General features: G+C 37.0%; 1 protein-coding gene across 2 annotated transcripts in view; it reads right to left on the bottom strand.

Moving 5' to 3' along the window:
* Positions 1–15,191, bottom strand: part of CHN1 (chimerin 1) — a 159,019-nt gene that overhangs the window by 118,578 nt on the left and 25,250 nt on the right. The window contains exon 3 of one of the 2 annotated variants that reach the window (XM_036320021.1): positions 1,438–1,476. In XM_036320021.1, coding sequence (XP_036175914.1) covers positions 1,438–1,476 — 39 coding nt within the window. The remainder of the gene's footprint in view (positions 1–1,437; positions 1,477–15,191) is intronic. The other variant, XM_036320022.1, reaches the window with a different exon arrangement.

Genomic DNA, 15,191 nt, shown 5'->3' with positions numbered 1-15,191 from the left:
TCTAATAATTTCTTCCCTTTTTCTACTATTAAAATGATGGAGGGGGAAGCCCAGGCATTGAAGTCACTAAAAAAAACCTGTAAAATTCAGTAGCAGTATTCTTAACCCCCAAAAAAGAAATATGCCATTTTTAAAGACAAATGGTGGCTATGGTAGGACATAAGAAGATAGAAAAAAATACACAGTGCATATACTACACAGAGTAGTCAATATTCTTTAGGGGGAACAAAATCACCACCACGACTCAATACCAGTCCGAGGCTACATAAATGCTCTTACATAAAAAAATGTGTAAGGCACAAGTCAAAACAAGGAAACAAAGATAAATTGAAAACCAAAAGTTGCAGAAAATAATTTTAAATAAGCTTCTGCCAATGAGATTATGAGACAAAATCTTTAGGAGATTAAAGAACATTAGTCATTTTTATACATTCTACACTCTCCAGAAACCAAAGACACCAGCAGGGGTAGGGGAAAATGCATGTATGGCAATATTTCAGAAATTGTTCATATTATGCTTACTATAATTAGCCCAAAGTAACAACCTATTAAAATAAAACTCTCCATTGTTCTGGGAATATAAAACCAATAAGAAACTGAATTGCTGCTCCTTCAGTCAGCAAATTTCAGAAATATACCAATATCAAAAGTTAGAATAACTCAACATCGACAAGATGTTAATAATCTATATTTAAAGGAAAGGTTTCTTAGGCTGCTTATTCAACTCTACTGACAATAAACAAAAGCTTATAGTACTGGTTTTTGCAATAGTGCATTCATGGATTTTTTAAAAACTACGTTGATTATATTTAACCTTATTTCTACTTTTTAAAAATAACTTTTACTTGATGAAACAGTATTTTCTAGGAAATAAGAGAAAATAAAAGACTAAGAACCTAGCCTTGAAGAAATTTTTATTCTAATGCAAAGTTTAGAGAGCAATACAGAACTCAAATGCCTCTTTTATATTGGGGAGACAATTTCTAAAAAAGAAAAAGAAAGACTGCTTTTCTTTTGCCACTTTTTATCCATTCTTTTTGTCAAGATAGCTTCCTGATTTAACATCATTAATAGAGTCCTTCTTCCTCTAAAGAATCAAAATCTGAGAATAAATAATTAAACGGCGTGAATTCTTAGCTAGCTTCTCCTTGCATTAGTTTATCAGCCATTGTCAACAAGCAGTCCCAGGTTCCATGATATGGAATTCTGTGCAGGCTCAGAAGGATGAGATGCGTTCCACACGTGCAAACCATGTACAGGCTGTAGAAACACTCCTACTTCCCCACAATTACTTCTGCCATTTCAAAATCCTGTTGTGAATTAATTTTTCAATAACAGGTACAAAATGGAATGACTTCATATCTAATGATCCTAGTATTTTTATATTACTTATAGAGCACTATAATCCACCCAATTTAAAATTATTAGTATACTTACAGTAAGATTTCCAAACAGGAGGTCTATATTCATCTGTATCTGAAAAGAATAAATATCAAATTAATATTACCAAACATTTATATTTTAAATGAAATATTTTAATCATTAATTAATTTAATATATATTTGTTGAGGCCTATTTGTCCTACACATTCTGCTAGGCATATTCAAAGGTGTTGTTTTTTTTAGTCTTGGTCCTCATTTTCTTGGAGTACAGTTTCAAAGATGTTCAAAGAAAGTCACTATACTTATTTAACTACTTATCACAAAAATATCAAGATTTTTACTGCTGGCACTTATTTCTTACAGGTAGTCAGAACTGTACTTCCAAATATCCCCCCATCACATTTGGGGGATTCCAGTATAACTGGTTTTCCTAACATCAGGAGAGAAGAGCAGTCAGGTACAGATCTTAGTCCTCATGCATCCTGAACAATCAAAGACAGGAAATGAGAAACACTTCAATGGAAGAGAATGTATCCAGGGAGCCACAAAGACCATAAGGTGAACATCTGCTCTTCAAGTCCATTTCCCCTCCCTCTGTTTGAGTACAGATGTAGGAGACCGTGTGAAGAGGCAGTAGAAAGAGATGCAAATACAAATATGTGGGAGAGATGGGGGACTCAGAGAAGGAGAAGGAGAATCAGTTTGGTCTGGCTTCTCATCAGTAAAGCATCACTGAGGTTTAATACTGCTGGTCATACGTTCTGCCTGCAAGCCCCAGTAGCAGCATTTTGGTGTGGGAAGGTGTGGCTCTGCTAGCATCGGACATGAACCCATTAAGAAATTTCATGCTAACAAATCTGATCTTTAAGAAGGCAAGACAATCCCTAGAAAGTTTCTTGAGAAGTCTGAAGCTAGCGTATGTAGCTAAAGTAAAAATGTTCATAGTCTCAAAACATTCAGCCCCTAACTCCCAATCTTTAAATGCAATCTGACACTTCATGTACAATGTGCAATTATAAACCACACAAATACTTGGAGTCACTGGACTACAGCAAGACTACTAATACTGGGCATAAGAACACAAAAGGGAAAGTTAAGTCATGTAGAAGTTGCTTGGCACCCAGTAGAAGTGTTCAAATATGTATTCTTAGAGAACAAATAAAATATTACTTGAATAAATGAATAAGGAATAAAGTAATGCAGCAAATGCAGTTGACTCTTATTATTCACAGTAGTTATATTCTATAAAGTCACCTCAGGCACTGAATGCCTAAATACTGAACCACTGCTCCTAGGAGAAACATAAGGTCAGGTTCCTGCATGCCTCTGGCCATATTTTCATCAACCAAACAATATATTACTTCATATTCTGTGTGTTTCCATTTAAAAATATATATTTAGTGCCCTAGCCGGTTTGGCTCAGAAGATAAAGCATTGGCCTGAGGACTAAAAGGTCTCAGGTTCAATTCCGGTCAGGGGCACATGCCCAGGTTGCGGGCTCGATCCCCAGAAGGGGGCATGCAAGAGGCAGCCGATCAGTGATTCTCTCTCATCACTGATGTTTCTCTCTCTCTCTCTCCCTTCCTCTCTGAAATCAATAAAAATATATTTTAAATATATATATATATATTTTAGTATATACTGTTGATTAACACTGAACTCACAGCCAACGTTATAACTCATGCCTCAATGAAGCTTATCTAACACGTGTGTTTTCTCCATATGATACATCACAGACAGCACTTTGACACTATGCTTGGGGACCATTTTGAACAGCAAAATCACCAATAAAAAAACCCATAAAATGCAAAAAATGATACATTAAATAGACTATGAAGAGGACACTTGTTTACAGTGTAAGAGTTAAAACAAAGAAGGCAGAGGGCCACCTTGTTTGACCTCAGCTGGGAATATGCAGATCATGCAACTCAAACATTTTGCCACTATGCGATCATTGGCAAATGAACACGAAAATGTCACAGCTGTTTATCTAAGAATTACAAATAAAAGCTAGCAAATTTGCAAATACAGAAGCATGAATAATGAGGATTAACTACATATAAAAGAGCAATTACTTAAGAAAACTGCCACCTCAGGTAAATCTGCTTAGTAATGACCTAAAGTTAGGATGAAATATGGCCTTAATGCAGAGTGTGTGTGTGTGTGTATGTGTGTGTGTGTGTGTGTGTGTGTGTGTCTTTGGGGGTTTCATTATATTGAGATTTGTCTTAAGTAAATTTTATTAAAGTCAATTGTATATTTTTAATACTAAAAAATTGTATGTGAGCATTCAAGTCATTTTATGATTTCACTCGTGACATGAATGCTATCCTAAACTGGTTCAGTGATTAACAGAATGCACATTCACTCCCTTGGCAATTGTCTATATTCCATGTGCATCTCAGCTTCCTTTCCAGAGTCCAAACAGTATAAGCTGCAGTGACCAGGCACCTCCTAACCCACCATGTAGAAGACAACATGCGTGGCCAGGAATGGGAAGGGCACTCGACCAGGCTGGGGCTGGAGTAAAGAATTTCACCTTACCCCAAGAAGTCTGGTTTTACCCTCAGCTCCTAAGAGGTAATTTTATTTGCCTGTGCGCCTCACGCTATCCAGAGAGCAACCAGTGGGGCTTTGTATCACATGGTACCAGTCGACTTGGGCAATCAATCAACCATGAATACATAATAAAGTCCCAATAAAAACTCTGAACTCAAGGCTTGGGAGAGCTTCTATGGATTGAAATACTCCATGTGTACAATTCTATAACACATCATCTGTATATTGCCTTGTGTGCTCACCACCCCAAGTTAAGTCTCCTTCCATCACCATTTATCTCCCCTTTACCGTCTCCTACCTCCCCCCACAGCCCTTTCCCTCTGATAATCACCATACTATTGTTTGTCTATAAGGATTTTTTTGCTTAATCCCTTCATAGTTTTTACCCTGAAACTTATATAAATTTATTAATCAATGTCACCCCAATAAATTTAATTTAAAAAAGATAAAATACTCCATGAGTATTGTCACACATCCGTGTAGTCAGAATATACACCTGACTTCATGGAGAAAGAACAAGGAAGGCTTCAAGTTTTGTACTTCTCCTGGACCCTGCCTTACACGCTTCTTCCTTTGGCTGGTCTCAGTCTGCAACCTTTCTTTCCCTGTAATAAATCATGACTGTCAGTGTAATAGCGCTTAGTGAAGTCTGTGAGTTCTTTTAGCAAATTATCAAAACTGAGGCTGCTTTGGGGGAAACCCCTCCAATTTGCAGTTGCTGTCAGAAGTGAGGGAAGTCTTGGGACTGGCCCTCTAACTCTGTAATTGGCCCTAACTCCTTGCAAACTCTGTGCAAACCCTGTTCCTATGAGCACGGAGGGCCTCCTGCAGATTGCTTTGACTTTGGTGAAGGTGAGTGAAAAGGACATAGTCCTGTCTCTGGGGAATTACGTATCTAGTCCTAGACAGGGTTTTCTTAGAGGAACACGAACCTTTCTTTATAAAATGTAATAGAAATTTCTAAAATGGGAACAGGAGCAACACAGATTTGTTGTGATGATTAAATTATGTATCATCTATATTTTTCTTATATATCTATGCAGATTTTAAAAATTATACAATGAATGTATTATATTTGTGCTAAGAAGAAAAAACTATTAAAAACAAAAGGTGTACATCAAGCAGGTCAAACTCACGGCCTGCGGGCCACATGCCTCGTTTATTTGGCCTGTTAGCCTTTGAGTTTGACATGCTTGGTGTATATTAGCTATGTATAAGAAGAGGAAACATGAAAAATCTCACTTAACAAACCCCACAGGAAGTTATAATTATTCTGACTGGCTCTTAAAGTGAATAGACTACCAGAGAAATCGTATTTCCAGCCTGAGGGCTTAGACATCAACTACAACTTTGTGGCAAATGTACACATCATAAAGTACCATCTTTTTCCAAAGCAAGCATGTCAAACTCGCGGCCCACGGGCCACATGCCTCATTTATTTGGCCCGTGTTAGCCTTTGAGTTTGACATGCTCGTTCTAAAGTCTTTGAATTCCCTCTTCATTTACCTCTTCTCCCTGTTCTAACCGAATCTGCTGAATGGCAAGCATTCATTATGGAAAAGAGAACAGTTTCTTAAATTTTCTCTCACTTTTGGTTAATTGCTAAAATTGTGAGTCAAAGGAATCTTACTTTAACCTATTTTGTTTTTATAAAAAATGATTCTAATTTTTCTTCCTTTTATAAACCCAAAGTTACAGATTTTAAGCAAGATTTGGTGTTAAAGTTTTTGCCTATAATTTCCTTTTGTGCTGCTTTTATGTCTAAATATTAATATTTTTAGGACATTCATTTTTCCTTTAAGTATTAAAAATCTCAAGATATTTATCTATACCATTAGGTAATAATTTTAAAAACATTAATAAAACATACCTAGGATAATCTCTTTGCTAGTATATGATAAAATTTATAATATTAAGACTATTTGGGAGGTGGTACTCAAAGTGTTCTATTATTAACTGACAAGATTAAATGTATGTATAAATATCCTAATGTTCTGAATTTTTAGATTAACTTAAAACATTTTATGCCTGCTCTCTCCAATTAGAACCTGTCTACAACCAGCTTGTCTATGGATGTCACTGAAAATGACTGACCTTTGAAAACAAAAGAAGCTTCTTGTTTTCATAGTCTTGTGTATCACTATATGGTTATGTCTTATAAGTTTTTTGGTTTAGAACAATATTCTGGTAGAGTTTAAACCTGCTTAACTTTACATTTAAAAAAATAAATAGTTCATTCTAGAAAAGACTAGAATCTTAAATTTAAGCTATTGTTTTAGGCTAAAACCAAAAAGGCTTTTATAACTTTTTAACACTGTGACAGATTTTTTCAAAAAAGCCTAGGTTATATTTTAAATGTGGTTTAGACCCAGAACACTAACAAAGTATGTGATCAATGTTTTATAGCATGTTCGTTTCAGATCGCCTCTGATTTGAAAATTAATCATTTTTATTTCAGTAAAAAGAATGGCACTTATTGACAGAAAAAGCATTTCTTCCCTTCAAATGAAGACTCACCTTCCAACCAACTGTCAAGAGCTTCCCTGTCCTGCTTTACTCAGGAAATGCAAGGCGTTAATGATTAAGCCCCATCTGTTGCTTTTCTGTTTCTGTACGGAATCTGGCATGCCAAAATAATGAGATGCTTGTGACCACAAAACTCTATTTTACTACAGAGTAATCCGTTAAAAGAACAAGAGCATAAAATTTATAAGTACCAAACAATTACTATTGTTAATATTTGAAAGAGTCACAAAGAAAACAAACTGACTTTTTACTCTAAAAGAAATATATTGCTTGGAAAATAAAAATTCACAGCAAAAAAAATAAAATCAAATGCTCATAATAACATATACAATGCTAAAGTGAGGATGAAACAATTAAAAACAGCTTTGCTAGGTTTCTAGATGCCTCATATCCTGACTAAACTTCTTTCCTAGAAAATGATCCAAACGTGGAAAGCATTTCAACTAAAATAATTAAAATTCACTCTGCAAAGTCATGGCCAAATCAGGTCAGTAAAATTCATCCTTGGATGAAACAAAGTCATTTAAAATTGTTCCAAGTTGAAAACTGATGTGTCATGATACAATTCTGACAGAAATAAACTATTTTTAAAACCAAAGATAATTGTTTTTATTCTTTGGAGAATAATGACCCAGAACGGTTAGTATATGGGGAAAACTTCTGAGGCTGTGCATCTACAGTGCTCACATGTAACTCCTTCAAAGATCTCCAAAAACAAATATTTTGCAAATGCAGTGCTCAACTATTCGCCACAGACCCACAGCTTGGACCAAAAAAGTCTCCTAAATGTAACGTGAACCAAACTTGGAAACCTCTCCTTTTTAAAACTCAAGCTTGGCCTTTATTAAAGACCTAAGCAATGTTTCCTTTAACCAACTTGGCAGACCCAGCAAGCAGACTACACAAACAAAATCCTTCTGCTTACTCAAATCTTTTCACTGTACTCTTAGAAACAAAAAGCTATACACAGGAACTTGGTCATTCAACTCTATTCAAAGGTAAGGGTTGCCATTTTCCAACCTACTCTTTCTTTTCTTTTCTTAAAAAATATATTTTTTAATTTTCTTAATTATAGTTTACATTCAATATAATTTTGTATTAGCTTCAGGTGTACAGCATAGGGGTTAGACAATCATATACTTTTCAAAATGTTCTCTCTGATATTTCCAGTACCCAACTGGCACCATACATATTTATAATATTACTAGGAGTCGAGTGTGCAATTTGAAATCGCGCAGCGCCGCCCACGTCAAGTTGCCAGTCAGGCCCTGCCTCGCTCTCCGGGCCCCAGCAGCCCCGGCGGCCACTGCTGATCAGGACCTCCCCCAGCGCGCACACACAAAAAATAACATATCTGATGGACACTTTTTCCAAATCCAGCAATTCAGACTTTTTATCATCCAGAGCACTTAAAGTTATAGATATAAAATATGAAACCAGATGAAACTTTTATTTTTTACAAATGTGAGTTCTGGAAAAATAATCAACTAAAACAATACTTTTATTGGGGATCTTCCTACTCAATTACTTAAAAACTATAACTCAGTTGTTAGCAGTGCCCTCACCTCCTTCAGTAGACACAGTGAGTGTATATCGTACCTCCTTGTTCTTTTCTTAAAGGAAAAGTTGCAAACAGTGTTTTTCTCCTTGTTATTATTCATCCTCTGGGAGAAATTATTCCTAATCCATGAATCTCCCAAACATTAACACAGTTTTGTAGCAGTGATTCACTTGGATCCTTGCCCTTGGCAAAGGGATCTGTCACCACATTCTCAGGCTTAGGAGCATGCAACAGAATATGTTTATTAGAATGCACATTATTTTTGACACATATTCACAGAATAGTTGGGATTTCCCAATGATGAAAGTACTTATACCATTTTGTCAGCAAGCATGAAAACAGCAACCTTTTAAAGTCTTGCCTTACATCAGTGTTTTCAAGCTTTATCGCAAGGACAGATGCCTAGAAAATAGGATATACTAACTCTTAAATGAAACTCTCTGGGGGAAAGAGAGAGAATGCTCCTTTTACTAATATCATTGGCTCTGTGTATCTGTGGGCTCTGCATCTGTGGATTCAACCAATTGTGGATCTAGACTATCTTTTAAATGTTATTGCTGCTGACATGTACTATGTAGTTAGGCCTAAGATAGTTGCTCTGCACTAACCATGTCCAGGCTTTTTTCTTGTCATTACTCCCTAAACAATACAGTGTAACCACTATTTACATAGCATTTACACTGTGTTACATTATAATCTAGAGATGATTTAAAGTATATGGGAGGATGTGCACCGGTTATATGCAAATCTTATGCCATTTTACACAAGGAAATTGAGCATCCCCAGATTTTGGCATCTGCAGGGGCGGGGAGGATCCTGGAACCAATCCCGGCGGATAACTGTACTTTGACATCACAGATAACTGAGATGGGAAAGATCACAACATTCTTCATCTTAGCATGATAATTTCCTAAAGCACTTGTTTTAAACTGGACTTTTCTGGGAAAACCAATCCGTCACTTTTAAAAACAAAAGTGGATTCTGAAGAACACAGAGAAGTTTGCTTTAGATTATAAAATGTGGAGCCAAATGTGGAATAAGGCAGCTCACAGCTGTAGGGAAGAAAGCAGAGTCAGAGAAGTAATACTGTATCAACCACAAATGAGCACAGTTGGATAATTCTAAGCACATGCTAACTGTCCCAAGGTATAACAAAATGCTCAGCATGTTTTAATTAACTGTGCTTTGACTGCACACATGACAGTATAGGCTGCCAAGATGCAAAAACTCTCTGGAAATGAGAGCTTGTGTTCCAAATTGATAGGTACCTATTTTCCTCCTTTGAAAGCAGAGCCCAGGGCACAAAAGAACTGGGGTTGTGGTCTCTCTCACTGACAGCCGCATTCGACACGGCCTAAAATGCACATGGTAAGGGACTTATCTGTCTGAAAGAACTTCAGTCTGGGGACATGAGGAGCAGCTAACTGCAAGTATAATAGTAACGAAGGCCCACCTTTCCTTAATTTTAAAACCCAAATGCTTTACAAAGTGAAAGTACTTTTATAATTCATTTTGCAGCAAAATCTGGTCTGACCTAAACCTGAAAGTATTTTTAAATTCTTTATAACTCATTTGATAGCAGAAAGCTCACCTGAACGAATGTGAGAATGTTTACAGACTCGCTTTATCCCAGAGTGTAACTGTTCATTTGTTTCATTGCAGAAATATTAATGTGTGATTAGAGTGATGTCTCAGACTACTGGGGTGTTATAAAATATACTCTACATATGAGAAATATATTACCTTTCTAAAATCTGAAATATTCTGAATTGTAACACACATCTGCTACCCAGGGTTTTGGACAAGGAATTATAGACCTAATATGCTATTAATATTTATGGCTGATCATGTTCAAACATAAGTCAGAACATGACACTCTTCTGCTACATCCTCTCCAATGGCTCCCTGTGTCACTCAGAATAAAAGCCAAACTCTACAACTGCCTATAATATTGCTATTCAAAAGGGACCACAATATTGACATCAACTGGCAATTTGTTAGAAATGTAAATTGCAGGACCGAACTCCCATCTGAGAATCAGAATCTGCACAGTCAAAGGTTCTTCGGTGATGTGTATGCACCTGGTTTTTCAGAAGTGCTGACCGACAGGACCTGAGATGACCTGTCCTCACTCTGCGAAGCTCATCCCCTACTGCTCTCCCACACACCCATTCTTCTCCACTCTCTTCCATCTCCTTGCCGTTCATCAAATAATGAGAAACACTTCCACCTGGCTGTTCCCTTGGACTGGAATATTCTTCCCCAGGTATCTCTGTGATTGCTCCCTCCCCTCCTTCAGTTCTTTACTCAAAAGTCACTTTCTGCCCTAACCGGTTTGGCTCAGTGGATAGAGCGTCAGCCTGCAGACTCAAGGGTCCCAGGTTCGATTCCGGTCAAGGGCATGTACCTTGGTTGCGGGCACATCCCCGGTGGGGAGTGTGCAGGAGGCAGCTGATCGATGTTTCTCTCATCGATGTTTCTAACTCTCTATCCCTCTCCCTTCCTCTCTGTAAGAAATCAATAAAATATATTTTTAAAAAAACCCAGTATATTTAAAAAAAAAAAAAGTCACTTTCTCCAAACTAGTAGTTACCAGATGGGTGGGGGGTTGGGGAAATGGGTGAAAAAGGTGAAGGGATTAAGAAGTACAAATTAGTAATTATGAAATAGTCACAGGGATGTAAAGTACAGCATAGAGAATATAGTCAATAATCTATATATATAAAAGGCTAATGTACAAAGTGTCCCCTCAGGAATTCGACCGGGAGACAGCATGTTTGATCGACCGCTATGATGTGCACTGACCACCAGGGGGCGGCGCGGAACGAAGGAAGGCCCTGGCTGGCAGCCGGCAGCTGGGGAAGGGAGGCCCCAGCTGGCAGCCAGAAGGCCCCAATCAGCCCTGATCGCCAGCCAGGCCTAGGGACTCTACCCGTGCACAAATTTTGTGCACCGGGCCTCTAGTATTGTAATAACTGTACGGTGCCAAGTGGATACTAGACTTATTGCAGGGGTCACTTCATACATTATATACTAGTATATGTCTACCACTTCACTGTAAACCTAAAACGAATATAATATTGAATGTCAAATGTAATTAAAAATTTAAATTAAAAATCACCTTTTCAGTGAGGCCTTCCCTAACAATTCATATTCCCTCTGTCCTCATGAGTAGTTATTGTAGTTTTGTTCTTTAGCACTTGTCACTATCTAAAATCCTAACATTTTACCAACTTATGTTGTTAATTTTGTCTCTTCCCACTAGAATGTACACTGCATGAGGGCAGGGATTTTGTCGTCTGCTTTTCACACTGCTACATCCTTAATGCCAAGAATGGCAACTGTGTGGCTTGTGGATCCTGGGACTCTTTCCAAGGATCAAGTTCAAAACTATTTCCATGATTATTCTAAGGAGTCATTTGCCTTTTTCACTGTGTTGACGTTTGCACTGGTGGTGCAAAGCTGTGGTGGGGGAGCCTGCGGGTGCTTCGGCACAGAGCAATGCAGTGGCACCAACTGTATTAGAGTCATCATATTCTTCACCACCACGCACTCAAGGTTTAAAGGGAAAACGCCACTTCACTTAGAATGTCTTTGATGAAACCGTTTTAAAAGTATTCTTGTCATCAAGTCCTGACCCTTGAATACATGCCTCTTTAATATTCAGTGCGACAAAATGGGAAGTGTGCATTAGGCTATCTCAGTGCTTCTCAACCTTCCTAATGCCGCGACCCTTCAATACAGTTCCTCATGTTGTGGTGACCCCCAACCATAAAATTATTTTCGTTGCTACTTCATAACTGTAATTTTGTTACTGTTATGAATCAAAATGTAAATATCTGATATGCAGGATGTATTTTCATTGTTACAAATTGAACATAATTAAAGCATAGTGATGAATCACAAAAACAATATGTAATTATATATGTGTTTTCCGATGGTCTTAGGCGACCCCTGTGAAAGGGTCGTTCGACCCCCAAAGGGGCCGCGACCCACAGGTTGAGAACCGCTGGGCTATCTGCTGCACCCTGCAGTGTGACGTGAGGAAAAGCGTGAGACCCGAGTTGTCAGTGGGACTAGCTGCAATTTCATAAACACCATTTCACGCCAAAGAATGACTGACAAACGACGACTACTCAGACTTGGTATTTAGTAGATATTTTCTTGAAAATGAACAAAGTGTGCTTATCATGTCAAGGAAAATAACTGATAATAATTATTGCCAGTCATAAAATTCAAGTTCTCAAGTGAAAATTAGAATTTGGGGAAACCTGTATCCATCACCATGAGCTTTAAGGACATTTCCAATGAGATTGATAGTAATAGTAAAGAATGTGATTTGTTAAAATGTTGTATAATGAAATGTGTTAACATTTGGAAAATTTGCATAACTCAATAAATTAATATTTTAAAAATGAAAAATGCATGACAGTACAAAATCATGTATGGGTAAAAGATCCAGTCAAAGTATAAGACAGACCAATGGATTTTAATGTAGTAGTACGAAATGTCCTCTGATATGGTTTCAGAATCGACGTTGCAACTGACCTGTGAGAAACCACTGCTTACCAAGTTTTAATGTAGCATCAAAGAATATCCACAACTATTTTAAAAGATTATTAAAATACGTCCCTCTTTTCCAACTACGTATCAGCAGGCAGGCCAGATTTTCTTCATATACTCCAATCAGAGCAATATATAATAACAGATGATTGAAGACAGGCGTTTTCTTCTTTAAGCTGGACATTAAAGAGTTTATAAAAAATTTGTTTTAAATGCCAATCTCTTCACTACTGTAAAAAGGTACTTATTTTCATAAAATTTACTTATGCTAGCATGTAATGGGTTTATTATTGTTATTTTTAAACCAATTGATAATTTTTTAATAATTTAATTTTATTTTTAAATACATATAACCCACATAAACATATTCTCCTTAGGTTCCCAATGTCTAAGAGTGTAAATGGGTTCTGAGATTCAAAACTTTGAGAACCACCAGCTAAAACAATAACTAGTAGACAGCAATAAATTCTGTTGCACTGAGCACTTACAATGTGCTGACCTCTTGTTGTTTTTATAGTTATTTCATTCATGCCTCACAACACCCTTAAAAAGCTGGTATTATTACCATCACCATTTTACAGATGAGAAAACTAGTACTTAAGAGAGATCAAGGCATGTGTTCAAAGTCACAGCAGTACTTGAGTGGAAATCAACTGACTCCAAATCTTACCCTCCTAACCACTACTGACATATAACGAAAGCATGTAGGTTAGAAACAAGGCAAAGAAGTGCAAAGCCAGGTGACTACATTTAAAAATGTCAAAACAATAAGGAGCCAACACAGGGTGGACAAAAGTAGGTTTACAGTTGTGAGTATGTGAAACACACAAGTTTATTCTTATATTATTATTTATTCATTAATGTATTCTTTTCCATGCAAACAACTGTAAACCTACTTTTGTCCAACCCCATCTAAAGCCAAATGAGTTGGGGATTGAAGAAAGACCATCTACTCTAAGGAGGTCCGTGCGAGCAGAAGAAGGCCAGGACAACTTCTCAGGTGCAGAACGTAGATGTTTATTTCATAGACAAATTATTCAAGAACAACTTTTATTAGACTGAAAAATGGGCAAAAATCCTGAGATATCTCTTCAGCTTTAAGACCCAAGGATAGTAGAAACCAGCTGATATCCTTATGGTGAGGCTCATTGATGATGCTATTAAAATTGTTTTGCTACTGTTGGTTTCCAGCTCAAGCTTGAGTATAATCTTTAATGAAATGTTTAGGCTATTCTCTGGTTCCCATGCCCAAAGGTCAAGGACAGTGATCCCTTCCCAACTTCAAATTTTCCTAAGTTAAAATTCCTGCTAGAGACGACATGATATTATACATACAAAACCCTAGAGACTCCATCAAAAAGCTACTGGACTTAATACATGAATTTGGCAATGTAGCAGGATACAAAATTAACCCCAAGAAATCCGAGGCATTTCTATACACCAATAGTGAACTTTCAGAAAGAGAGATTATAAAAACAATCCCGTTTACCATCGCACCAAAAAAATTAAGCTACCTAGGAATAAACTTAACTAAAGAGGTAAAAGACCTCTACTCAGAAAACTACAGGACGTTGAAAAAAGATATAGAGGAAGACATAAACAGATGGAAGAACATACCGTGTTCATGGATTGGTAGAATCAACATCATTAAAATGTCCATACTACCCAAAGCAATCTATAAATTCAACGCACTTCCCATTAAAATACCAACGGCATACTTCAGAGATCTAGAACGAACTCTCCAAAAATTCATCTGGAATAAAAAAAGACCTCGAATAGCTGCAGCAATCCTGAAAAAGACCAAAGTAGGTGGGATCTCAATACCAGATATCAAGATGTATTACAAAGCCACTGTTCTCAAAACTGCCTGGTACTGGCACAAGAATAGGCATATAGATCAATGGAATAGAATAGAGAGCCCAGAAATCGGCCCGAACCAATATGCTCAATTAATATTTGACAAAGGAGGCAAGAACATACAATGGAGCCAAGATAGTCTCTTCAATAAATGGTGCTGGGAAAATTGGACAGATATATGCAAGAAAATGAAACTAGACCACCAACTTACACCATACACAAAAATAAACTCAAAATGGATAAAGGACTTAAATGTACGACAGGAAACTATAAAAATTCTAGAAGAATCCAAAGGCAACAAAATCTCAGACATATGCCGAAGCAATTTCTTCACTGATACAGCTCCTAGGGCACTTGAAACTAAAGAGAAAATGAACAAATGGGACTACATCAAAATAAAAAGCTTCTGCACAGCAAAAGAAACCATCAACAAAACAACGAGAAAACCCACTGTGTGGGAAAACATATTTGCCAATGTCATATCCGATAAGGGCCTAATCTCCAAAATTTATAGGGAACTCATACAACTTAACAAAAGGAAGATAAACAATCCAATCAAAAAATGGGCAAAGGACCTAAATAGACACCTTTCAAAAGAGGACATTCAGAAAGCCAAGAGACATATGAAAACATGCTCAAAGTCACTAATCATCCGAGAGATGCAAATCAAAACAACAATGAGGTACCATCTCACACCTGTCAGACTGGCTATCATCAACAAATCAACAAACGACAAGTGCTGG

Source organism: Myotis myotis, unplaced genomic scaffold, assembly GCF_014108235.1.
Source record: "Myotis myotis isolate mMyoMyo1 unplaced genomic scaffold, mMyoMyo1.p scaffold_m19_p_8, whole genome shotgun sequence".
Taxonomy (NCBI): Eukaryota; Metazoa; Chordata; class Mammalia; order Chiroptera; family Vespertilionidae; genus Myotis; species Myotis myotis.
Note: the sequence above shows the minus strand (reverse complement) of the source record. Positions and strands in the feature narration are given on the sequence as shown.